Here is a 26,824-nt window from a genome sequence, read left to right as displayed (position 1 = left end):
CATTTCCTACCTCTAAAACTGTCACCACTTCATCTCTGTCAACAACTGCAAATTCCATACTTACCCCATCACCCACGGTGTTCCCCAATGTTGAGTGCTCGGCCCTCTCCTCTTCACAATCCACATGCTCATTGACGGCCACAATGTCACCCCCCCCTCCTCGGTACGCAACCTTGGCTCCATAATGGTCTCCACCCTCTCACAGCGCACCCACCTCCAGCGAAAACCTGGCTTCCGACCTGGGGCCCATTTTGAAACATGCACGGATTAGCCAGGCTAACGCCCAGCCGCCCGCCAGCAGCACAAAAGCTGCACAGACTGTGAACAAACCCCAGCCACCTGCCTGTCAGAGTGAGTGCCAGTAAAACACTCCACGCCAGTGCATACGTGATCGGCAACAGCCCCCACAGTGAGAGCAGCAACAACAATGCCAACATCAATGCAAAGCTCGGGGTCACAACTAGGGGCACTTAGCACACCCACCGATCTGTCTGCTGCCAGCTAAAAACCCCATATGCCAGGACATAAGGCACCCCTACTCAAAATTGTGGCCAGCCCCAGAGCCAACAGCAGGCTGCGTGTCCTTGCACGGTAGGGAATACGTCCGTAGATGCCCCAGTCTCGGCAACCGCACACAGCAGCCAGCAGGCCCTGCAAGCGGACTGGATCAACGCAGATCTGCAAGGCAGTAAGGCAGAGGCTGCAAACCAGAGTTGGGGTCAATTATAATTGTAATCACGTATTTGGTAATTAATTACAATTATGGAATAATCATAACTGTAATACTATTCAAAAAAATATGTTGTTGTAATTGAATTGTAATTGACTTCAGATAATTGATCTTATAATTGTATTTGGCACTGAAAGAAACAAATGTGTTTCTTATCAAGTTTTCACACTACCTGTAACCCGGGGTTTCCACTGGATATGTCTCCGCTGCACCACGGCACCGATCCGGTATTTCACCGCTGTCCGCCGTCCAGTAATTCACACCGGTTGCGTTTTGAGTGTGCCGCGGTGCGCTCCGGTTGAACGACACAGAGGAGTTCTTACGATATTTATATAATCACGCGAGAACGCGGTTAAATTTATGTGTTATAAACGCAACAATAAACAGATAAACAGGTCAGTGTTCTTAACGAAGGAGAACAAGAAGGTTGGACTCTGGATTTGTCATAGACACATTATTTAGCAACAGCCAACAGAGAAAAGATAAAACACCCATTGGTGTGTGAATGTGAGAGTGATTGGGTGAATGAGCTGATATGTAAAGCGCTTTGGGACTGCTTCAGTGTGGTGATAAAGCGCTATATAAATCTAGTCCATTTACCATTTATATATATATATATATATATATATATAAATACACTGTCATAAACTTTTTTTAAATATATTCAGACTTTCATATATATATTTAATTTCCTGAATGGCTTGCCTTATAAATATATATATATATATATATATATATATATATATATATATATATATATACGGGGAGCCAATGCAGCAATTTTAAAATGGGTGTAATGTGTTCCCGCCTCCTGGTCTTCGTCAGGACACATGCTGCTGATTTCTGTAATAATTGTAAACTTGAAATACTCTTTTTGGGAAGACCAGAACATTCTGAACTGTAAAGTTTGGGGGAATTTTTCCTAGAACTATAAATGCTCTGTGGCCCGTTGACAATAGTATCCCAAAGCTTTTAAAACCATATTTTAGGTTTATTGAGAGTACTAACAATTCTGCAAGGTAGGATAGTCATCTGTGAGGATCCACTATAGGTCTGGATAAGTAATCCACTGTTGGCTTGATAAGTGACCAGTTGCCCCTTTTACACATATCCAATGTTAAAACAAGGAACTTTAGAAGAGAGAAGCCCGTAAGTAGAAGGTATCGGTCTCACACCTTTGTTTGGTCCACCTATTGTTATAGCCATGGCTTGTTATTCTCAGTTGCTGACTACTGCGATGCTATGTATTTTTGTAATCTTCTCTGTTTGTATATATAGGTCATTGACCTTCTAGCTGCAGAGGGAAGTTTTTGCATTCCTCACATTTGCTGAAGACTTACAACCTCAGACGACCCTAACCCTGCAACTGATAGCTTTAAAGTCAACAGAGAAATGTTCAACAGATGAGTGAAAAGTTTGTGATAAGAGAATTTCTTTAATGACTCTACTTAACAAATGTTCGTCAAAAGCTCAGGGTTTATTTTGAGACATTGGTGAACAATGGATAATAATGTATTTTGAATTACTAGAGAACAAAAATGATTTTTTTTTTTAATCTTTTTTTTATCTTTTTTATTTCTAGCATTGATTTATTACTGTTGAATACATAATTAATGCTACATATTACAGCCATTTTTATGACTGTCGCTTTCGGCTAGGAGGAAATTGTCATCAGGTGGTGTCCAACTCTCTCAGGGTATTTCGACCCCAAACCACAACACCCTCCAATTGGCAGGTCAGGCAGTGACGGCCATTCACTGCCCATCTTCTCCTGGCCCCCAGCACCTTTCCTTCTTCCTACTCCAGAGCCAAAAAGATGTTCTTTCTGTGGCCTCACCAACCTGCTGACAAATGATTTTTTCTCCCTTTCTGCTACTCCCACAGCTGTTAATATCTTCAACACTGACTGTGCTGGAAACCCAGCACACGACCTCTACTGCCCAGGTCCACTCTCATCTCGCATGATTGTGCTGCTCGGAGAAGGCCCTATTTGGCTCTCTTGAGGACTGGTGGTTTCTGCCCTTCCCTGACAAACTGCATAGATGGTGGTCTCTTGTTGGACTGCCGCTTTTTCAGTCTCTCTGGCTCTAGGGCAGGGGTGTCCAATTCCGGTCCTCGAGGGCCACTATCCAGCATGTTTTAGATGTTTCCCTCTTCCAACACACCTGATTCAAATGATTAGGATCGTTATCAGGCTTCTGCAGAGCTGGATGAGGAGTTGATCATTTGAATCAGGTGTGTTGGAAGAGGGAAACATCTAAAACATGCTGGATAGTGGCCCTCGAGGACCGGAATTGGACACCCCTGCTCTAGGGTGTCTAGGTGTCTAGCCAGTGCACAGAGGACCTTATCATGGCGCCATCTGTATCTACTCTGGCTATAGACGTCTTGTACCCTGCCAATATGTGTGCCATGGCTCCTCTCCCCCGACATAGCATGCATGGTGGGTCATCCCTCATTACCCATCTATGAAGGTTTGTTGGTGATGGAAGGGTGTCGTACACTATGCGTAGCAGGAATGAGATGAAAAAGGGCCCCAGCCTTCAGAGTTCTAGCCAGGTGATCTTCCACTTTGGCAGGTCCCACCTTGTCCAAGCTCCGAGTGATCCATGTTCCACTGCCTTAGACCACCTCCTCTCCTCTTATTGCCGGACCTTGGCTTGGATCATGTCTCTTCTCTGCCTTGAACTCTTCAACCACTGATGATAGGGGTGGTTGTAGCAGGTCGTACCTGATGTATAGCCCTACTAACGTTAAGCTTGGTGGGATTCTGAGTCACTTGCAAAGATCTTTATTTACTCCCTTCTCAACTCCTTACACTGCTGTCTTGGGCACTTCATAAATTGTCAGTAGCCACATCAGTCTTGGTAGCAGCCCGTGCTGGAAGAGCCAGGCCTTAAACTTTCCTGGTAGTCTTGACCTTTTTTATCCACTTTTCTGCCTGTTTTTGTCTGTCCTGAAAACATAGCTCCTGTCCACAAGTGATCCGTCATTCCACTTCCCTAGGCACTTTAATGAGTTTCCCTTGATCAATGGTATTGCCTCACCCTGAACTTTAAGTTGTAACTTTCTCGTTACTCTTCCATTTCTGATTACCATGGACCTCGATTTCCTCGGCTTGAACCACATTCGAGCCCAGGTTGTCACATCGTCAAGTGCTTTCAGGATACATCTTGCTTGTACATGACATGAAGTTGTTATAGTGAGGACATCCATAAAGCCTTTTATTGGAGGTTGTCAGGTTGACTGGTACTCCAAAAATGGCCCTCTGGAGTCATTTCCTGCCAGTGTTATGAGCAGATAAATTCCCATGACAAACAGGATGGGGTAGATGGTGCAGCCCGTTATAATTCCCTTCTCGAGATGCTGCCAATGGGTTGTAAAATGGGCAGTTTTGCCTGATGCCTGATACCCGCCTGATGTAGGCGGGTATATGGTAGTGCCCCATGGCCATGTTGATGAGTTTGTGAGGGTTTGACCCATATGCGTTGACCAAGTCAAGTCACACAACGATTAGGTTTCACCATGTTGGTGGTCATCCTTTTTACCAGGACTGATTTATTAATTAATGTCAATAAGTGTTGTGTTAAAAATAATTCTTCAATAAGATTTTATTAAAATTAAAAAAAAATAAAAAAAAAATAGAATAACTATAAAATAACTATACTACAATTTATTTTTTCAAAGAGAGACCTCTAGTGGATCATTTTGGGGTCAGGTAAATAAAAATAAAAAATATATTTGTTTTATATTATTATTCTATAGGCTTTAATTCATATGGCCTTTTTCATATTAACACATCTTGCCAATTACTTTTAATATAAGAACACTAAAATATATTATATATGAAGAATTAACCTTTATCTCACCCATGAGTGGTCTCCCTGGATAGATGCTACCATAGCGTTTGCCCGTATGTCACGGGCCAGCCCTGCCTCTGACTCTTAGCCTTGTTTTCTGTCTGTAATTCTTCTTTCCCATGTGTTATGTTCTGCGAATAAACAATCAGTCCCATTTCATTTGTATCCCCATGAGACATCCACTTCCCATTAGGAATGCATTAAAGGAATACCTTATCTACCCACAACAGATCTGGAAAAAATGTTGGGAGCTTCCTGGAAAAGAACAGCAGCTGGTTCTTTAATCATGAACAAACAAACTCTGTCTGCTTGTGTCACGTCGCGACACAAACACACATTCATGTAAATGCTGACACAGACATTTTTTCCTGATAACAGAACTCTGTTTCAATTTGATGCATGATTCAGAAGCACGTTAAACTGTGAACTGCACCAGGTAGGAATGTTCCATACACCTGTTAAATGATCTACACGCAACTGTCTTCCATCTGTTTTCACCTCATTTTCATTGAGTCACTCAGACACGTTTTAATTGAATAATCTCACCACGGGGCCACAGACAAGTACATCCAGTAAGCAGTGACACATGGACTGAGATACCGACACAGTGCTGTTATAGGGATGCAGTATTCAAAGCTCTGTGTGTTCTGGGAGTTTTATTGGGAGGTCTACTGGAATCTTCTGTGGTGGTCTGTCCACTGAATAAGGTGTTGAGGGAAAAACAGCTAAAGGGTCAGACAATTTCTGACCCGAGATCATATACTTGGCAATCTTTTGAGTAGGGCTTTTGAATGAAACTTCTCAGCAGTGTTTCTTTCAATTGTATCAGGGTTGCTATGATTTAGAAATGTACGTTGAAGAAAAACTCCACAGTTCACTGCTCTGGACTACCATTCCTGTTTTGGCAATTTTTTTTTACCCAAGCAACAAGATAGATTTAGCTCTTAATCAGGTGACCATGAATCAAACACTACTACGATGAGAGACTGAATTTAAAACAAACATAACCCTTGTACTCAAACATTGAAGTAACATCAAAGTAATGATTCACAACTCTTCAAGTGACTTTACAGATAGTTACAGCTATATAGAGCTATATTTATGGAATGTCATGTAACTTTGGAAGGAGAGAGTGCGGCAATAAAGGAGATGTGTGACACATTAGGTGTGACAGTCTTGTGATGTCACTCCATCGCAGTGTTTCATTATCACACAAAGTTGATTCAGTAAACACAGACATTCCATGCTGCACACTGCACACACACTAACTGCATGATGCAGTTTTCATTTTTGGAATATCATAAGAAGCATCAATAAAGCATTGAGATGGAAACGACAGTATCAACAAACAATGAATTTCTTTAGCTTTCCAGATTCACTAAATTCATTTTATTCTTTTGTGTTTTTTGTTGCTGCAGCAAACTATAATATGATGCTCACAAAACATTCTTCATCAGACAAAAGCTGTCCTACAAATCTCGATTACAACTCGCTAAGTTAAGCGAGTTCATTTCATCCTGGCTATGTGTGCGCTCTTGTGACAGAGGAGGAGATTGCAGCGTCAGACCAATCACAATCATGGAGGAACTGTATATAAAAACTTACGTCACAATTGAGGAATAATTCTATAAAAATATTAAAAACAACAATGTTGCTACAGTAAAAACAGCAAGGGATGAATGCAGGATCGATGAGTGTTAATGCTTTAAATTAGTAAGATTATAAACGGAGAATAAACAGACACTTTGATGAGTTTAATTTTCACGTTTGTCTTGTTTGTGGCTCTGATGCTACTTTCATGCAGATCAGCCTATATAATAAGGTGGAATATACTGTATTTAAACTTCACATTATCTTTACATCTGAGGCTCTTTACATAACCCCAGAATACAGTAATTCATTGATTAATTAATTAATTAATTAATTTATCAGTCTGAAAGCACCCAATGCACAAAGGCTTTATCAGCTAACTTATTTCACTTTATCAGTCCATCAGATAAAAATCTTTATATTTCCTATATGATGTCATTGGTAAATGAAAGAATTGCATCGATGTCTAAATATTCTCTCTCCTGTCAGCTCTCAGATCAGATTCACACAGAGACATGTTCGAAATGACCCTCCTTTTATTGGACAGATTGTTTTCTAAGAGATCTGATTGGTCAGGAGGCTGGACTTTAGTACTCGCTCAGATCCTAGCCAGAACAAAATCTGGTCCCGACCAGGTTAGGTGTTCAGCCTAAGTTACCATGGTGATTTAGCCAGCTTAAGCCAGCTTCATAGGACAGCACACACTGATTAAATCCCGGAAGTTAGCGTGATAAGAGGAAATCTAGCTTCGTAGTATAGGCCCTGAGTGCAGGGTGTTACACACATAAATCCCAAGTCAACAGGAAGAGACTCTAGCCAAATTGGGAAAACCGTTTATAGAAATGATTAGAGGGACAACAAGCATACCTCGACCAGCCCCCGTAATGCTTTGTGATGATTATCAGGGTAACAACAGACAGACATTCTTGACTTTGGGCCAAAACCTTTGAGGTGAAATCTGTGTGATATCAGGACAAAAGACCAAGTGATTTTAGGATGTGCTTTTTCCTTTTCATGTTTAAACATCTATGCCTAAATAACAAAAATGTAACTTCAAGGCAGGCGATTTTCTCCAGATACACTTTTTAAGTTTTTGATTGAAATTGTCTTCATGTCCTGACAGAAATTAAGATCTTATATGCTCTGAAAAAGGAAAGAAGAAAATCTGTTAACTGTAGCAGCTGTAAATCAGTAATAACTTTGACCAATGGAAAAAACTGTTTTTTTTAATACCAATCACGTCTCCCTGCTCGTTCTCGATTCCTCACATGCACGAGCTCACACTGAAAGCGCGTCACCGCTGACAGAGTTAAAACAGAGTTTTTGGTCACGTTTATTTTAACACATATGATGGTAAAGTTTATTGTTTACTTACTGCTGAATGAGACATGAGACAACAAAGTTTCTACACAATACAAGTGATGAGCTGAGGTCCTCTTCTGCAGCAGCTGTGCGCATGCATGTGAGTGAGACGAAGCATAGAGGGAAGGGGGAGGGGGTGAAGGCGGAGCCATTAGGGAAGCTACATTCAAAATCATGCTAGTTTTTGAAAATCACCTACCCTACCTTTAATTAGATGGAAGGCAATAAAGATTAAAATGAATGCGTGAGCTTGCCTTGTGTATGAAACAAAATGCACCATATAAAAAACTACCTTACCTTGCCTGAGACATAGGAGTATGTGTATGTTATAATTGTGTTTTATCACTCATTGCAAGACGTTCCTTATCCCCAATCCAACTGCTCCCTGGGCACCTGCAATTGGCAGCCCACTGCTACCTCTCAGGGAAAATGGGTAAAATACAGAGAAGAATTTCACAGCGGTGATGAACAAAGGTTACATTGTTATTATTAATATAGGTGTATAACATTTTTGGGATATATTGTACCTATTGTGTATTGAAAACTATATACCTATTCAGCACATTAAAATATCAAGCTGAACACACAACTATAGACGTGATTTAAGATTAGGTAATTAGCTTGAGTTTTAGGGTTGAGTTTTTAAAAATCAATTTTAAGTAGTGCTGTCAAATGATTAAAAATTGTAATCACAATTAATCACATGATTTTACTGAGTTAATCGCTAATAATTGCGTTTTAAAAATTGAAATTTTGCGTCACGTTTATTTATATTGTTCATTCTATTGCCATGACACTATTGCTTTGTGGCAATATGAATGGAGCATACAAGCAACTCTGTTCCAGCAAATATATTGTACAAAACAACAAGAAAGGTACAGTATTTGTTCAAAGAGCTTCTTTTTAAATACAATTTCCTTTACAAGGAATCAGTTATAAAATTATTTTTTTCTCCTCTAAAATCTGATCTTGTACAAGTAATTTGTAGCACGGCACACCAGTGTGTCATGAGGCACACCTTTTGGGAAACACTGATGTAGGCTACATAGTAAATTGTAATACATCCATTTTTGTTCCGTCTTGAACTGGTAGATTTTTATCTAACAAAAATGTCGATGGACAATCCTTTGGCTAGTTATGCTGCCCTCCCCACAGGTTCTCATCTTAATGAATGTTTCCAGGTGTCTTCACATAAATGGCTAATTGATAATCATCATTAAACCATTTGTGTGTGTGCTGCAGGTGAGGGATTGTACTTGGGCACTCATCAACATGCATTCACTTAGGATTACATTTGGTTTTGAAACACCGCGTCTCACCCATCATTGCATTTCACATGTACTACCGACACAGGTTAGGTCAAAGTGCAGGGGTCCAACAAATAAGGAGGGGCAAAGAAGACAAAACCGTGGATAGCCAGGACCTCTTCCTTTTTTGGCTTTCTGAACCCATCGTTAAGGAACGCTATGGAGCCAGTGCTGAATAGTCTCGTATTCACTTGTAAAACGTGTTTCTAATAAATGGCATCGACTCTATTCCTCAACTTCAGTTTTATTATAAGTGTAAGTCCTCCTTTAGCATTAAAGAACCGGGTGGGATTTCAGCTCTGGTCGGCTGTGTAGACCTTCAGGACCGGACCGGAGCTAAGAGTAAGGGAAACCCCAACTCAGGTTAATAGCATTGTTGATAAAACAACCATGAATAAAAGAAAGAAAATAAAATGAAAATAAAAGTGTGACAGTGGCAATAGATTCTTTCTTGGAGTCTCTTTTGCAATATTATTATGTGTATACTGTATGTATGTATGCAAATCGTAACTGCATTCAGACTTCAAGTACAAACTAAAGTTTCACTTTCCGGGGAGCTGTCCTTATTCTAAGTTTAGTAGTGTGCAGGAGGAAAATAGCTTAAGCAGAGAATGCCCACATTTCAGGGCCACTCCACCCAGAGCGTGTAACTGGGATGAAGGTGAGCAGTGACAGACTTAAGTGGAGGGGGAGAATAGCGCACTGACTGCACAGCTACGCTGCTTTTCTGACTTATGCACATGAAAGAATAAGGTCCCAGATAAGCTAAATAAGCAATGGATGACTGTAAACGAAATGGATTAATATGACTGCAACCAGAGTCATATTTACTAGGTTCTGTGTAGTTTTGTTGTTTGTAGCCCTTGTGGTCCTCTATTTGTTCTAATAGTCTTTGTTGGTTCTGTTAAGTTTCCATTATAGTTTTTGTTTTATGTGTTACCTTTTTTCTTTGTGTTCCCAGGTTAGGCTTGGGCGGTAATATGGTAATACCGTATACCGCAGTGTCATTAAAATGCAATGGTATCAGTTTCAGTAATGTCATTAAAAATAAAGATAAAAAAATGCAATGCACTTACTGTATATAGGAGATAAAGATTAAATATAATGTATTCAATGCCTAAACATGATTCTATGTCCAGGAGCACTTATGTGTTCAGTCAGTGTTGAATGGGTTGTCGTCGGGTGACAGCGTGGAGGCGAGAGAGAGACAGAGGCTGCGTTCACAATGCAAACCTTAATGCTTAATTCCAATTTTTTTATTTTTTTCGTTCACATTACCATTTAAAATGTGACCTGTATCTGACTCCTATGTGAATGGTTTTGTCGAGTTTGTCTCAAAGTTTTTGTGCAGTGAGCAGGTGGAGGAGGACGAGGAGAAAGAAAAAGAGACTCAAAAATATATATATTTTTTTTTTTGGGCTTTCTGTGGTGCTGATTTGCTTTTAAACACAGACCATTTATAATATGAACCTTCAAGTTTTGACCCGAACCCGACAGAGCAAAACTGAAACCTACAGGTATCCGAGGTACTTATTAGGTACTTATATCTGCGCCTGACCCAAAACCTACAGTTAAAACCTATGTTTTTCCTCATACAAATGACATATTTACTGTACTTGTTTTAGTGGTAAGCCTGCTGTTATTAACAAACAATTGTTAATGTCAACGTCAGATCAGCGCACAGGAAACAATCGCACGTCAAACACAGGTGTGCAGAGTGCACATGAGATATTGGATGTATTACCATAATCCACTTATCAAATATAAAGATATTCCATGTCCTTGTACAGAAAAAGGATTGATTCAACAGTAGATCATCAAAGCCCATCTCGAGGACAGCGCGCAGCTGTGCACACCATTGTTTTTTTTTCTTTTTGTGTGTGCAGCGCAGCTCTCACTCCTGCCTATAGCTGTGCTATAAAGTGACGTCAACGCGTACTTTCTGCGGGGATTGAGCTCTGTTTACCACAATTCTTCGGTGTGTCTGTAGTACTAACATGAACCTGACTAGTAAATGTGATTTGCCAGAAAAAAAACTCTTTGGTTGTGCTGTGCATGAGCCACAGACGCCGAGATGGAATGGGATGAGAAGAGCGTTCCCTCCGTGTTCACCAGAAATTATCGTGGTGGCGTGACTAAAGCACGTTTAAGACCTGTCTGATCTGAATTAAAGACAATTTAAGACTTTTTAAGGCTCCTTAATGACCTGCAGTCACCCGTAAGTCAACAGTTTGGTGACGCTGTCTGAGCCTTATGTCATAATTTTTCATTAGTCACAGTAATACTGTATACCTCGGTAAAATAGGAAGGTGGTATAACGATATCAAAATTTGAATACCGCCCAAGCCTATCCCAGGTATTCCTGCTCATGTTTCCACTTACTATTAATTAGTATTTACATACCCTTCTATTAGGCTCCCTAAAACCACTGATGTTTGGAATTATGTAGAATATAAGCTACAGAGTGAGGCTTTATTATAAATCCAACATTACAACCTGAAATGCAAGTGAAAACTTGTCAGGGAGATCAACAAATGTTGGACAACATTGCATTACGGAATGAATGGTGAAGGTTTGGTGTGGTATTTGGGAATTTTACAAAATCATGGCACTACTTTGAGGAACGTTCTATTACTATAATAATGATAATAATCGTAATGGTAATCATCTGTCAGTTCTCCGTTGACAGGTGGGCGTTTTCCCGTCATGTATGGGGCCATGTAACCTCTGCAGTTGCTCTTGGGGAACTGCAGAGGCTGATCCAGACGGCTGGTCTTGTTGGGGTCTCACAAGCTTTCCGTGCCCCACGTGCCTGTGACATCAGAGCAAGTCTGGAGCAAGTCGGACAGAAATCTAACCAGCATGCACCGTGTGTCTACAGTCGGCTGTCAAAACTGTGTCCGTTTGGCTCATCTCGAACGTGCCTATAAGCTGCCTCATGTTTTGCACCCAGGTGTGGCCCATTCCCAATCAGGTCTCCCTCACTATTTAGCTGGGTGCTTGGACACGGAATGATAGCTGGTTCAGTGTGAAAGTCAACCTCCTCGTGTCCTGCTGCGTTTTTGCACCCTGCTCCCTGATTTTCCTCATGCCGCCTTTGGATTTTGGTTTTGTCATTAAAATGGACTTCAATTTTCTCCTCATCTACAACCCCAACATGTGGCAGAGATGTAAATACAGTTCAATAGAAATAATAATAAACTTTTATTATTATTTTAATGAACAGCTTAATTTATTTTAGCTTCTGTTTTCTGCTTGTTAAATAGCTTTAAATTGATTTAAAAATGTTCACATTGGATGCCGACTTCATTTCTGCTGGCAGTTTGTTCCACTTCTTTGCAGCATAACAACTAAAAGCAGTGTCACCATGTTTGCTGTTAACTTTGGGCTCCACCATCTGACCTGTGTTCATAGATCTGAGAGACCTACTGGGTTTATACCTGACAAACATCTCACTGATGGATTCTGGATGAAACCCATTCTCAGATTTATACACCAGCAGCAGAACTTTAAAGTCTGTGTGAAGCAAATTCAGCCATTCCCTTCTAAACACATTAAATAGGTCATAAATGTATTCCTTAAAACATGTAAAAAGCCATTCAACCATTTATCATTACATTGTGGAGCGAGGCTTCACAAACTGTGTTTCAAATTTCTGTGTTCAGGATTTAATGGGCGGGTCAAAAATTATAGCTGCGTTATGTGACGGAGCCATCATTAGCATAAACCTGACCCTGCTGCTGTAGCACACCAATTCAGCCCCTAGCCAAAACCAAACCACATATTCGGACTCAGGCGAATAAAACACATCCGCTGGTGTCACATTTTCCATAAAATGAACACTTTTTTTGCACCACGATCATGTGTTTCGTCTCTAGCGGGCGCAGTTCTGACTCTACCAGGGAGAAATGCACATATTCGGAATCAGGCGGAGGAGTAGACACCTCGTTTTGCATGATCTGAGCACTTTTAGAAAGCCAATCGGAGAAGCACTATCGACGCAGGTATCGGACTCGGTATTTAGCTTCTAAAGATCGAGACTCAAGGTAGTCACTGACAACAGTCCTCTTTTCCCTGCTTGCAAAGACAATGACCTCTATCTTGTTATGATTTACTTGAAGCAGTTTACCTTTTCTAAGCAGTCAAACAACACCTCTATGGGACCACAGTCATCTGGGTTTAGCGATAGATTTAGTTGTGTGTCGTCTGTGTAGCTCTTATAATCAACCTTGCAGTTCTGTAGAATTTGTACTTTAGTCTCCAGTTGAGTAACTTTTGTAGAAGGTTGCTGTATTCTGTTGTGCAAAGAGCCATTCTTCAACTAGTTAGATTGTTTGCCAGCAAATAAATAATTTGTAGATAATTACCTCAGAGCCAGAATCAGATGTTAAATAACAGGGTTTGTTGTGAAATGAAGTAAAGTGTCATGTTTAGTAAGTAATTTCCTCTGTGTGCTCAGCTCTGTTCTTTGCTGCTGTAAGTGTAGATAAGTGTGAAGTATAGATACCAGTTTCTGATCATTAAGGACGATTCTGTCTAATGTATTGATTTCTCTTAAAACCTGTCGTAGTTGGAATAGATTGTTTGTTCACACAGTGAAACTCCTTCTCAGCTGCTGTTGGCTTCAGTGCAAAGTCTGGGGTGAAATACCTTTAAAGATACTTTGATGTGATCGCTATTCATTAAACACTGTTAACTAGGGTCAGGGATTGTCCAGGTGTTAAGATTGCATGATTTAATCTAATACAGGTTGTCAAACTACATTTGGTATGGTGGAGTATCTAGTGGTTGTGTCTCTGACTAAACCTCGGTTTTGGCACTGCTCTTTCTTCTGATGTTGATCTTAGACCAGGCATTACAGATTCCTACTCATTCAATGTTTGTGATATCAGCAGCGTCAATGAAAACAAATTGTAACTTGAAGAGTAATAGGGTTCAAGCATAGTTCGGTCAATGCTCCAAATTGACGTCACTATACTTCAACCCTCATCTTGTGAACAATCGCCTAGCTACAATAAATTTATATTTTTTATTTTATTTTACTTTTTTAAAACATAATTTTAATAAACCAGGAGACCCTCACTGGGATTACAAATGTATTTTTCAAGAGGACGCAGTTAATTTTAGGGGATTTGTTCAAGGACCCACAGAAATTGCCCACAGTGGATTTGAACAGGGCATACTGAAAAATTACTGTATCCTACCGACAAAGTGATTTATTTATTATTTTGTTGTCAATATAATGTTTTCCAACATTTACAAAATAGTGTAATAGTGAAATTCTAGCATCAAATGCCAATCTTTCATTGGCATTTGTCTGTGGAAGGTTAAGGTGAAAATGGGACCATTTTCATTGGCCAAAAATATCACCAAAGCTGCAGATGGAACATGAAAAATACAGCATTTTCTCTGGTATTGAAAAAGCAAAACATCAATCACCATAACAGCAATACAACTAAGTAATTATTTATTTCCAAGAGTACATTCCATACATATATCAGTAAATATACTATCTTAATTTGTCAAATGATCATCTCTAAATGTGGCTTTTGTTCGAAGAGAACATGCATGATTATGTATGAAAAAAAACATTTTGCTTATTCACATTTCTTTGGAGAAGCTGTGTCATCGTAATGTTCCTGACTTGATCTGCAGGATGATCACTGACTTCCTGCATGGCAAGTGAGATTCAGGAACCACTTTATCAACTCCCGGACCAGCTGCACAGACTCCCTTTACCATTCTGTCAGTCCTTCATTCTACTGAAGTTGGCAGACGACATTATTCTCATTGTACTCATCTCCTGTCGAGACGAGTCCAAATACATGTGAAAGATAGACAATCTGATGGCCTGGTGCAGCCGGAACAACCTGGAGCTCTATGCTGTATAGACAGTGGAAATGGTTGTAGACTTGGGAAAGAACCCTGCCCCCCTAATCTCTATGACTCTGCAGGACCTCCCAGTGAATTCTTTGGAGTCCTTTTCCTTCCTGGGAAGAGGATGTTTTTCTTGAGGCAGCTGAAGAAGTTGTTTGATGAACGACAATGATGGTGAACTTCTACACTGCCATTATTCAGAGCATCCTCACTACATCCATCACTGTATGGTACGCTGCAGCCACTGATTTGGACAAACACAGACTGCAGTGTGTTATCCACTTTGCTGAGAAGATGATTAGCAGTGGCAGCAATCTGCCAATCCCTCCAGGAACTGTATGCAGGACACTAATGCATGCAGGTAAGCTGATCCCTCCCACCCCTGACCTGCACTGATGAAGCTACTCCCCTCAGGCAAGATTTATCAGACAAAAATGCCTCCTGACACAAAAACTCCTTTTTTTTATTTATACCACCCACTATCTATGATATTTGTTTTAACATTGTCAAGAAAACACCAAAACAAATTCCTTGTACGTGGAAGCATACATCGCAATAAAAATGTTCTGATCCTGACATTTTGATCGATTACCGTGAACATACAAACCTTATGCCAAAGTATTTTTAATTTGTTGTGTCGGCTATATCTCACGTACTTCATTTCATACAAAGCTGGTAGAAACAAATATTTGGGTAGCAGAAGCTCAGGAAGTAGGGTAAATTAAAACCATGATCTTTGCAATTTGAATCTTACTCAATCCAAGGCATTGGCCATGGTTACATGATGTTTTTTAAATTTTAAATTAGTTATTCTGAATTAAATTATTCTGAATTAAAGTGTTCTGCTTCGTGTCTACATGGAAATAATAATTCCAAATTGAGGTAAATATGGAAAACCAGTTTATTTGGCTTTATTCAATTCCACTTTAGGTTTGGGGTTGGTAAGGGTTCTGATTGGACGAAAGTGATGTATTCACATCTAAAAAACACACAACAAACCTTTTCTTTTCGGCTACAACATAGAAGACCACATGGTAACTTTTATTTTGATTGTAATTTTGAAGCAGCAGCTCAATGATAACCAGTGTTTGGAATACAACGGCGTTAACGTTACTGAACGTTAAATGCGGTGCGTTACATGCATTGATTGAATAAACTGTGATCCAAAAGCACCCCTGGCTTTATATGCAGCTGTAGTGAGGAGGTGGGTTAGAAACAAGGTGAGCGATTATGATTGGCTAAGGCGGCGTCATGTTTCATGGTAGCCAATCAGAGCCAGTGTTTTTACACATGTGCCTCCACACGCGCCACACAGCCACTACAGATTTGATGCAGCAGTTGGCCTTTTTAAATTAATTTGAATTAATTTAAATGAATTGTGGTCAAAGGCAAGAACGTGTATGTGAAGTGTTCATTACATCAAGGAGTGAAGACTTTGTCCACATCTGTTGTAAGCAACTCGAATTTAATGAAGCACCTCACGACACACGCATCTAAAAAATCTGAATTATTTGACATATAGCAACTTTTTTTTTTTACAGTAACGTAAATAGTTACTTTCCTTGGTAATGAGTTACTTTTATTATCGAGTAATTTAATTACTAACTCGGTTACTTTTTGGATCAAGGAGTGAGTAACTGTAACTAATTACTTTTTTAAAGTCTTTTTTAAGTAAACACTGATGATAACACATGGTTTCGCTTTGCTCCTCAGAGCAGGAGGAAAGCCATAGAGCAGCGTAGAAGGGAGATAGAAGACCATACTTTGGACAATCAAAGCCAGAGGTTAGTGCAAAAGCTGTTCTACCTCCACTATACAAGATGTTGAGTGAAAAATGAACTTGATAATGATCCACACATCATTAGCTCTGTTGCTTCATGACCCGATTAAGTCAGTTCCGCTTGTCAATGTCCGTGTGTGTAATAAGTCTGTGTGTCTATGCAAATGTCTGCATGTTCATGCTTCCGTCCATCCATTCTTTTCATTATATCCATGTATTTTAAGGCTCTTAATAAATAAAAAGTTTCAAACGGGGTCCGGGTGGCCATCTTGGATTATGTCGTCATCGCGGCAAGTCGAGCATGCGCAGAACAACAGGAATTAACTTAAAGCGGAATTAAGTGTTTAAAAGTAAGAGGAATGATTTATTTTGGAATTAAAATCGGAATAAACCAGCCGCCTAAATCAGATTAAAGTTTAATTCGGACTTAAATTTGCATTAAGAATGAAATGTTTACAAGGTCGGTTTAAAGAGGATTTATCTTTTATTCTAAATTAAAGCTCCCATGTAAACGTGACCATTGTCACTTTGTTTTTAGTCAAGAAACGCAGTCATTAACTCTCATGAAGTTTTGGTTTTCTTCAATTTCACAATGCCAAAATTCTTTACTTCCGTGCAAAACTGTACTTTAACAATGTAAGGTGATGTATGACATTTTTTTTTTCTTCATTGGCAATTTGGGAGTCCGTTGTTGTTTACATACAGTAAAACTGAATTATATTCCTGTTCGCAACATAAATATTAAACAAAAAAAATCTTAAAACTAAGCCCTCATCATTACAAATCAGTGTTGATAGTGGTATGTTTCAATGGGAAACAGCAGATCTAAGGGCAAGGTTGCACTCTGGTGCTACCTTTCTGATATCTTTGAAGCTGTTGTGTGAGAGGGTAACTTTTGAAGGGAGGAATGGGATGTAAAATCTAATGCTGGGAAATAAGAATGTACATAGTCAGATTGTTGCCCTATCAGTTAAAGCCCACATTTGTGTCTTTTATTTAATCAGTTTACTGTGATTTTTAAAACTTCCAGATTTTCTCAAAATGCTGACTTGATAAAACTGTTAAAAATATACCACTTTTGGATGGTGGTCACAGACAAAGACATGCTCTGAGCCGACTTTGTGATTTGGGTTGGTGGAAAAGAGGGAGGTGACTGAGACAGGGGGAGTGGTCAGGGCAGTGCGTCAGGGCCCACAAGGTTTATATAGTGTAAAGACATCCTCTCCTCCTGCCCTGTGTCTGTGAGCTCAATTCCTGCCTGCCCAGCCAGTGCTTCTCCTACTCACAGTTCCTCTCACTCAGTCTCACCTTTCTAGAAACCATGACTACCACCAGACAACAGACCTCATACTCTGTGCGTTCCTCCACTACTAGCAGGAGTCCTGCTATGTCAATCACCCGTGCCTCAGCTCCAGTCTATAGGGCCTCCAGTATTCATGGTGGGGCTGGTGGGAGCAGAATCAGCGTGTCCTCTGGCGGGATGGGATCAGCGATGGCATTGGGAGCAGGAGGTATGTTTCAGGTCAGCACCAGCGGCAACACCTCCAACATAGTGGGCAATGAGAAGTTTGCAATGCAGAACCTGAATGACCGCCTGTCAAACTACCTGGAAACCGTTAGGAACTTGGAGCAGGCAAACCACAAGCTGGAGATTAAAATCAAGGAGGCCCTGGAGAAGAGTGGACCTGACCTCAAAGACTACAGCAAGTACCAGGCTATCCTCGACGACCTGAGGAGGAAGGTGAGTATATGGGGGATTAGTGTGTGTTTTCTGAGACAGAAACAAATTTAAAACATATAAGCTTTTTCAGAAGATGTGTGAAGTTTTTTTTAGTTTAAAGCAATAGGCCTTACAACATATGAATGCACTTTAGATGATAGTTTTAAAAGTGAATATTAAACTTTTTTTTACAAATTTAAGTCATTTATATCAACTTTTAGCCTTCAAATACATACAGTACATAACATCCCATCAAATGCGAGCTTCCCCATTTTGGAGATTTCAGCCAATCAGCGTATGCATGTTGTGTTGACATCATGTCCGGACTACTTTCACATTTCACATTTTGGTGCTTAGTTACATATCATCTAGTTATTAGACGTCATGACGTTATTCCTAAAAAGACCAGAATTATTTATTTCATTAAACTGGAAGCGAGAAATTAAACTTTGAAAATGCTGGCTGGCCTTTATTTGGATGCCACATCCATAAGCATGTGTTTAAAGTGCCATTTATCCAATATGCAACTTCTACATTGCCTCATATTCCTTCCAGTAAATTTGACATATAATAGTCATTCAGTTTACCTGTCTTTGTAATTTGGGTTGAGTATCCTTTTAATGAATAAACTGAGAGAAGGCAGAAGGGAAAAGAGGAGTTCATGTAAACAGATATGAGTACTTAAGACAAGCATCAAAAGATAACATCTTGTTTACCTTATAGTGTTCAGTCACTTGTCATAGAAAACATTATTCAATTCCCAGAAGAGGAGGTTTCTGCTACAATGGTTCTGCACAATGCCAGACAGGAAAAAAGTATGGTGGAATAATGTGGGATCTATAGGAGCTCACGTAGAAAAACAACCAAAGAAAACAAGGGTCCAGAATAATTTATCACAACTTAAAAATACTTTTCTTTCCATCTCTACACAGTGGAAAGGACATTGTATACCAAAGACTGGTGTTTATACACAAGACTGGAAAACTAAATTGACCTTGTTTCATCCAAAAGAAAATATGCTCCTGATGAGAACAAATACGTTAAAAGTAGTGCTAATTGTTTGAGGCACTTTAGTGCCATAGGGAGTGCAACAGAAAAATAAAAAGACTTCTCTAAAAACAGCTTTTCAGCTTAACATTGTCTAATTATGTACAGTATGTCCGCTCTGCGAAAGACTGTGTGAGTAAGAAATTATCTTTCTAGTATCTTTTATGGTGGATTACTGCAGATTCATTAAGATATGCAAATCTGAAGGCAATATAAACTTTTGTTTGGAGAGAACCAGAATAGCTCTGCTCAAATAAATTCCAAAACACCTATAGAAAATCAAATACTTCAGAATCATCCATTTATTTTCAGATGTGGTTGCTCCTCTTTTCAGGGGGAGGGGGTCTGCTGGTGCCTATCTCAAAGCTCTTAATAGGGCATTTCATTCTGAATCAGAAAATCTTAATTATGTTATTTTATTTTATCAACAAACAAAAATGAAAGTAAAAAACCCATTCAAATGTTGAACATCAGACCCAGACCCAAACATGTAAAACAGGCCACTCTGGTGATAGGCAAAGCAAATAACCCATGCTAAAAAAACACGACCTCATGACAAAGCACACACACAACTACTATCATTAACGTCTCCATGCAAATCACCTGCTGACAGGATATATCCTGTTCCTGAGGGAAGACAGGACGCATGGCAGCTTCTGATTGGTTCTGCTTAAGGTCCACCAGCCTCTATTACCATCTACTTTGTCATGGTTACACTGATTGAATAAACATGCATCATGAACAGCTTGACAAGTTTTCTTACAAAAGACACTGTTCTGTCTTTTTGTGAACCTGTCTTTTTAGGTCTTTGATGCCACTTGTGACAATGCCCGCTTGATTCTCAACATCGACAATGCTCGCCTGGCAGCTGATGACTTCAGAGTAAAGTAAGGACTATGGACATGCCCTATTGGATTTTTTTAATGAAGCAGGACAAAAATATTAGCAATATCTGCTTTCTAGACTGTAGTGAATACGAGTAGTGACTTTGTATTTTTGCTGGTAACAATTTGCTGATAGATATAATTTGCAATTAATATTTTAAATTATATCATATTACCATTTTCAAATAAACATGGATGTCCTGATCCCCATTTTTGGTCCCACTCAGATTTGTAGATTTGGAGTATTTGAGGCTCCCCCTCCCAACTCAGTCTCTGTGACTTTCCACAGCTGCACTAGAGATAATAAATCTTTCACCACTGCCCAATTTGTCCTTTTTAGATATGAGTCGGAATTGGCAATCCGCCAGTCTGTGGAGGCTGATATTGTTGGTCTACGAAAAGTCATTGATGACACAAACTTGAGCCGTTTGAATCTTGAGAGCGAGATTGAAGCCTTGAAGGAGGAGCTCATCCACCTCAAGAAAAACCATGAAAATGTAAGTTTGATGGGTTTGAAGTAATTCAGTACCGGCATACAATGATGATTTGAACTGTGCAATTTTAGTTAGAAGATGCCATAAGTTTTTGTTTATGAAAATGTTTTTTCATTCCTATTACTGCTTCTTTTTTACAGGAGGTTATTGAGCTTCGTAACCAGATTGCCCAGTCTGGAGTCCATGTAGATGTTGATGCTCCCAAGGGGCAGGATTTGGCTCAGATTATGGCAGAAATTAGGGCAAAGTATGAGAAGATGGCACAGAAAAACCAGGAGGAACTTAAAGCATGGCATGAATCGCAGGTAAACAATCATTGAGAAACTAAATCAGAATATCTTTTAAAAACACAATTCATCAAATATTTCAAAATGTTAACTTCCGTCATTATTTCCCTTTTTTTGTTCTTCGGTTGTAGATAATAGAAGTGCAGACGCAGGTGACGCAGAACACAGAGGCCTTGAAGGGAGCTCAGATGGAGGTGAATGAACTGCGCAGACAGATACAAACGCTGCAGATTGAGTTGGAGTCACAGAAGAGCCTGGTGAGAAGCACCCAGTCAGCACACACTTCATTTACTTTGAACACTCAGCAAAGCCCAAACAAGCACTCTCCTTTTACATCGCTTGCATTTACGTTGTTGACACAAGCGGTACACTGAGATGAACTATCACTATGGAGCTGTCATCATGAGCTGAGCTCAACTGTTAATGTTTAACCCCTAACCTTCCCCATTTTTTTTTTTTTTCCCACACTCACAGAAAGCCTCTGTGGAGGGCACGCTGAGGGATACAGAGATACATTACAACATGGAGATTGAAGCTATTAATGGCCTAATATTGGGTTTGGAGGCTGAACTCTCACAGCTGCGCAACAACATCCAGATGCAGTCACAGGATTATGAGGCACTCCTCAACACAAAGATGAAGCTAGAGGCAGAGATTGCAACATACAGGCGGCTACTGGATGGAGAAGACTTCCAGTAGGTGCAATAAATTAACTTCTGCGGCAGTGGTAAAAGAAGCCATCTGTTTGTAGTGTGTAACTACTGGACTTTGATGTTTTTTTAGGCTACAGGATGCGGTGGAGCAGAAAACAATGAAGAAAACCAAAGTAATGACTGTCACTCAGACATTAGTGGACGGCAAGGTGGTGTCCTCCAGCACAGAGACCAAGAACCTCTGAATATAAGAGGCAGAAACTGACACTCCCTACACTAACTGTTATTAGTTTATAACACTATTGGGATCAGACCAAACATCAGAACTCCCTCTATGTTGACAGCACTAACAATCAAACAATCAATAGTTTGACTTCATTGATATATGACTCCTCCACAGGCCGATAACATTAACTGGAACAGATGAGATCTGTACTTTAGTTCATTGGAATTTATTTATGCATTTCCGTGTGTTAAAAAAATGACTATCATGGGGACAAAACTAATTAAAGTAATTGATTGTTAGAAGAAAATGTAAAGTCTTATCATCATTTATATATTTCCACTGTCCAGTTGAGTCTGCCTGATGTGTTATAATGTTCCTAAAAGCCTAATAAAGAAACTTTACATGTGAAGCTGCTATCTCATTTCCAACTGAAGGTAATTTATGGCAAATAAAATTTAAAGTTATCATCTGAAAAGGAGGCCGGAATGGCTAACCTTTTTAGCAGCATGCAGTATTTTATGCTTAAAGTACTTGTACTTGATTATCCTGTTGGTACAGGAGCCTATAAGGGTGGACTTTGGAAAAAGGCTAGACACCACCAGTCCATGACAGGGCTAACAGAAACACACTCATGGTCACACCCATATTCATTTCCACAACCGAGGCAGAAACTTCAAGAAAACCTGACATGAATGTGTTTGAACAGTGGAAGGACACACATACCGTAGCCAACCCACACACGATGAAAACCGGATCTGTGGACCTTCAACCCTTCTTAAACTCAATACAAAGCCTTAAAGAACAAAACACTAAAACCATACAATGTGACATAAACTGAAAAGAGCAATAAAATGGTTTAAAAAAAAAAAGCAAAAACAAAGTATCATATGTTAACTAAATTCACAGGAAAAAAAAACTGTCAAGAAGTACCATTGTCTGCTGAGGCACAATGTTAGTAAATTGGAAGCAACAACAGGAAAAGTCTGGTTAAAGTTTATGTCACTGGCTGATAGTGTAAGGGGGGTACCCTTAAACTATGAGCCAGTGACATAAACTTTAGCCACAGGTAAACCTAATGTCTGTTATTAAACATCTTATGATACGTTTTCACATATATTGCTTAAAACACATCAATTGTATGAAGACACCATAAAAGCACAGCTTTTTCAAAATGTAAAACTAGATAGACCTTGTAAACAAATGTGACTCACATACAGTTATGACTGAGTTACTATTGAATAAAGATCTGCACTACTTCAGTATAGAAAACGTGTGTGTTCCCTGTAACATGATAAATATAGGATATACAAATAAGAATTTGTCAACAAAAACAACAGTATCTACTTTTATGTCTTAGATTGTTGGCTTTGTGAGGTTTCCATTGAAACAATTTTGATGCACTGCTTGACAAAGGGTGTTGAGGTCCAAAGTTTAACTTAGAGGGTTAAAGATGAAAATGCAATATAGATAAGAGGGGAGTGTCAGAAAGGAATACTACCTTTCAGTGTCATATATAAGACCCCAGACTCTACCTTCACTTCTCACTCCTCTGCCGAACACCTCTGCTTAATTCTCCTTCCATTTGTTCAGTAACATCTCCCTAATGGATCTTCTCATCAGAGGCCAACATTCTACCTTTACTAATCTCAGTGACAGACCACAACAGGTGGGTCGCTCCTATGCACACAGTGTAAGTGGAGGGGCAGGTGGCTATGGGACCAAGATCTCCACTGTCAAATATGGCACACATGTAGGCAGTGGATTTGGTGGTGGATATGACTACCAGTCCATGTCCACTGGCTCTTCCTCTGGCACATTGGCCATTGGGAATGAGAAGATTGCCATGCAGCACCTAAACGACCGCCTGGCCAGCTACCTAGAGACCGTCAGGAGTCTAGAAAAGGCCAACAGCCAGTTGGAGATCAAGATCAGAGAGACCATTGAGAAAAGAGGTCCCCTGGAAAGCCGGGATTACAGTAGATACAATGCAGTCATTGTGGATCTGAGGGCCAAGGTGAGCCATCAAGTTTATTTATTATTTTTTCCTGATAAAAGATGATGACTCTTCTGATTTTTTTTTAGTTTTTATTTTTTTGTTGAGCTGATTAAAAAAATAATTTTAACATGTATGGTCTAAAGTTATGCATTGGCATTTACCTACATTGTCTGTGAAGCTGTAATCCATGGAGGGGTGATTTATTTCCATTCATTTCCAACCTTCATCTTGAAAAAGTCCTTCCAAGCTAAATTATCAGGACAATTCCTACATTATGGTGTTATTCTATTACTCTGTCACAAGATTACATATTGATTTTAGCAGATGCTTTTATCCAAAGCACGAGCAGTTATTGTTAGGGGACATGCTCAACATCACACAGTAATGGTCCGGGTTGGATTCAAATCAGTGACCCCTTGATTACCAGCCCGCTTTCTTAACCTTTACCTCACCACTGACGTCTTAATGCCATTACCTGTGGTGTCCTTTACTACTACACATATCAAGCCAATGTAGACAGCAAAAAGATAACCAAGAAAAATGAGTAATCAAAAGCCTCTCAGTCTTTAAAACAGTCCATTCTAATCACAATTCCCTGGAGAAGTAAACATTCCAAAACTGTAAAAATCTACTTTTGATTTCAGATCTTTGACATGATCAAGACAAATGCCCACCAAGCTATTTCACTTGACAATGCAAGGCTGGCTGCAGATGACTTCAGAGTCAAGTGAGTTTCTGGTTTTGATGAGACAAACAAAACTACCTCATCAACCATCATGAGTGTCTGACAGACAGTTTGTGTCTTTAGGATGGAGTACGAGTTATCCATGCGGCAAACTGTGGAAGCAGATGTCAAAAGTCTTAGGAAACTTCTGGATGACACCAATGTTATTCGTCTCCACCTGGAAAGTGACCTAGAGTCTCTTAAGGAAGAGCTGATCAACCTGAAGAAAAACCATGAGAAGGTAAAGAACAGAGTTCAACAAGCGACTTCAGCAAATACTCACTGTGATAATATACTGTATACATGATCTTGTCAGTAGACAAATAGTCTGGCAATCTGTTCATTATTCACCTCTTTACACAGGATACGCCAGTATCCTTGAATAGGAAATCACTCCATATCTATTTTTTCCTGGACAGGATGTTGCTGAACTGCGTGCTCAGATCGTTCAGGGCAGTGTGCAAGTAGATGTAGATGCCCCTAAAGGACAGGACCTAGCCAAGATCATGGAGGAGATGAGGGCTAAGTATGAGAGAATAACATTGAAGAACCAGCAAGAACTCAAAGCATGGCATGATACTCAGGTAGAGGATTTTGTACATAATACACAATTGTACAATAGCTATGGAAATTAACTGGGATTTCAACTCATATTCAGATTACAGAGGTGCAGGTCCAAGTGACTGAAAGCTCAACAGCTCTGAAGGAGGCAACGTCTGTATTAACTGAAACTAGAAGCAGGTATCAGGCTCTCGACATTGAACTGCAGTCCGCACATAGCCTGGTAAGTAACGTTTTTGCAAGGTCAAATTATAGAATTGTAGAACATATGTGATGTGATGTTTTTATCCTTCTGACATTTCTGCACTTTTACTTTAAAATGATTTGAGTATGGAAAGAACAACATATCGCTATCTACAAAACTTTGCTTCCTCTACATCAATTTTAAAACATTTAATTCATATAAGGCAACTGCAAATAAATTAATTAATTAATTAATTTTCTCACATTAACAGTCAATTCTCTGTTTCCACTCCTGACAGAAAGCCTCTCTAGAAGCCACTCTGCGCGACATTGATATGCGTTACAACATGGAAGTGAAGAAGTACAACACAATCATTCTGAGGCTGCAGGAGGAGTTGGAGTTGATCCGCACTGATATCCAGCATACCACAAGGGAGTATGAGATTCTGCTTAACATCAAGGTGAAACTAGAGGAAGAGATTGTCGAGTACAGAAGACTGCTGGATGGCGGTGACCTCAAGTGAGTATGAGAAGACAAAGCAGAAGGTGTAGAAGACAGCGTGTAAAAGGATAGGTGACCACCATCTGTTATGCTCTACCTTTATTTGCGTGTTTTTTTAATAGAATAGAATTTATGCTATTAGGCAGGCAAAATGAATTTCATCTAACATACACAGACATGGTAGCAGAGTGAAATGTTTTCAATGTATGAAATATTAATGTGTTTTTGTTTTGAACTAGACTGGAAGATGCATTTGATCCAAAGAAGGTCCAGACCAAAGTAGTGACAGTCACCCAGACTTTGGTGGATGGCAAAGTGGTCTCTGAGAGCAAGGACATCAAATCCAGTGAAAAAGTTGTTAATTAAACCAAGCAAACCAGTAACAACAATAAAAAATACGACATTATGGTTTCCATGAATGTTCTAGACTCTTTTTTTATGTATCATTAAACTGTTACAATATATTTACCTTGAAAATGAATTAATTATTAATACAAAAACAGAAACAGTTTTTTTTTTTTTTTTTCAAACTTGTAAATGAATGATTTGGTAGGTGATGATTGCCTCCCAGTTGTGACGAGACCCTGGCGCATAAAAACATTAGCTCAGGCACAAAAGCTATTGTTTTAGATAGTAACGCTAAAAGCGCTTTTGCATATAACTGGTGACCTATGCCCTGCCAATCAAGTTAATATTTTCTGGCTCTATGAATGAATTGTACATTATTGTCCTGAGTGAGAGCAGTACATTTTTCAAGGACTTCCCAGCTCAACCTGTTTTACCGCATTTCATTGCCTCCATTTTGTACCATTAGATTTTAGTTTGTTGTTTTGAAGTCCCTGTTTTAAAAGATGTAATTAGTAGTCACAGCAGGTTGAACAGTGACAGCAGATGCCTTGTTCTCTTGTCTAAAGAAAAGATAGAAATTCTTACCACAAGTTGAGGGTTGCTGAGGAAACTGGGCTTGCCCTGCTAACAGAGGTGGCGATTGCCCTAACAACTGCCAGAATGAAGTCCTGAAGAGTGGAGTCGTAAAGCAGC

At 39.6% G+C, this 26,824-nt stretch overlaps 2 protein-coding genes across 2 annotated transcripts; both read left to right on the top strand.

Moving 5' to 3' along the window:
• Positions 1 to 17,720: 17,720 nt before the first annotated feature.
• krt18a.1 (keratin 18a, tandem duplicate 1) lies at positions 17,721 to 22,226 on the top strand. Its single transcript, XM_028453145.1, has 7 exons — positions 17,721 to 18,247; positions 20,078 to 20,160; positions 20,498 to 20,654; positions 20,792 to 20,956; positions 21,070 to 21,195; positions 21,413 to 21,633; positions 21,722 to 22,226. The coding sequence occupies exons 1-7, from the start codon at positions 17,828 to 17,830 to the stop codon at positions 21,834 to 21,836; spliced, it is 1,287 nt and encodes a 428-aa protein (XP_028308946.1). The 5' UTR covers positions 17,721 to 17,827; the 3' UTR covers positions 21,837 to 22,226.
• A 1,117-nt stretch (positions 22,227 to 23,343) lies between these two features.
• LOC114467098 (keratin, type I cytoskeletal 18-like) lies at positions 23,344 to 26,202 on the top strand. The gene is made up of 7 exons (XM_028453144.1): positions 23,344 to 23,831; positions 24,458 to 24,540; positions 24,622 to 24,778; positions 24,957 to 25,121; positions 25,196 to 25,321; positions 25,581 to 25,801; positions 26,023 to 26,202. The coding sequence occupies exons 1-7, from the start codon at positions 23,421 to 23,423 to the stop codon at positions 26,147 to 26,149; spliced, it is 1,290 nt and encodes a 429-aa protein (XP_028308945.1). The 5' UTR covers positions 23,344 to 23,420; the 3' UTR covers positions 26,150 to 26,202.
• Positions 26,203 to 26,824: the final 622 nt, after the last annotated feature.

Source organism: Gouania willdenowi, chromosome 7 (genome assembly GCF_900634775.1).
Source record: "Gouania willdenowi chromosome 7, fGouWil2.1, whole genome shotgun sequence".
Classification (NCBI taxonomy): Eukaryota; Metazoa; Chordata; class Actinopteri; order Blenniiformes; family Gobiesocidae; genus Gouania; species Gouania willdenowi.
This window is presented reverse-complemented; position numbering and strand designations above follow the sequence as displayed.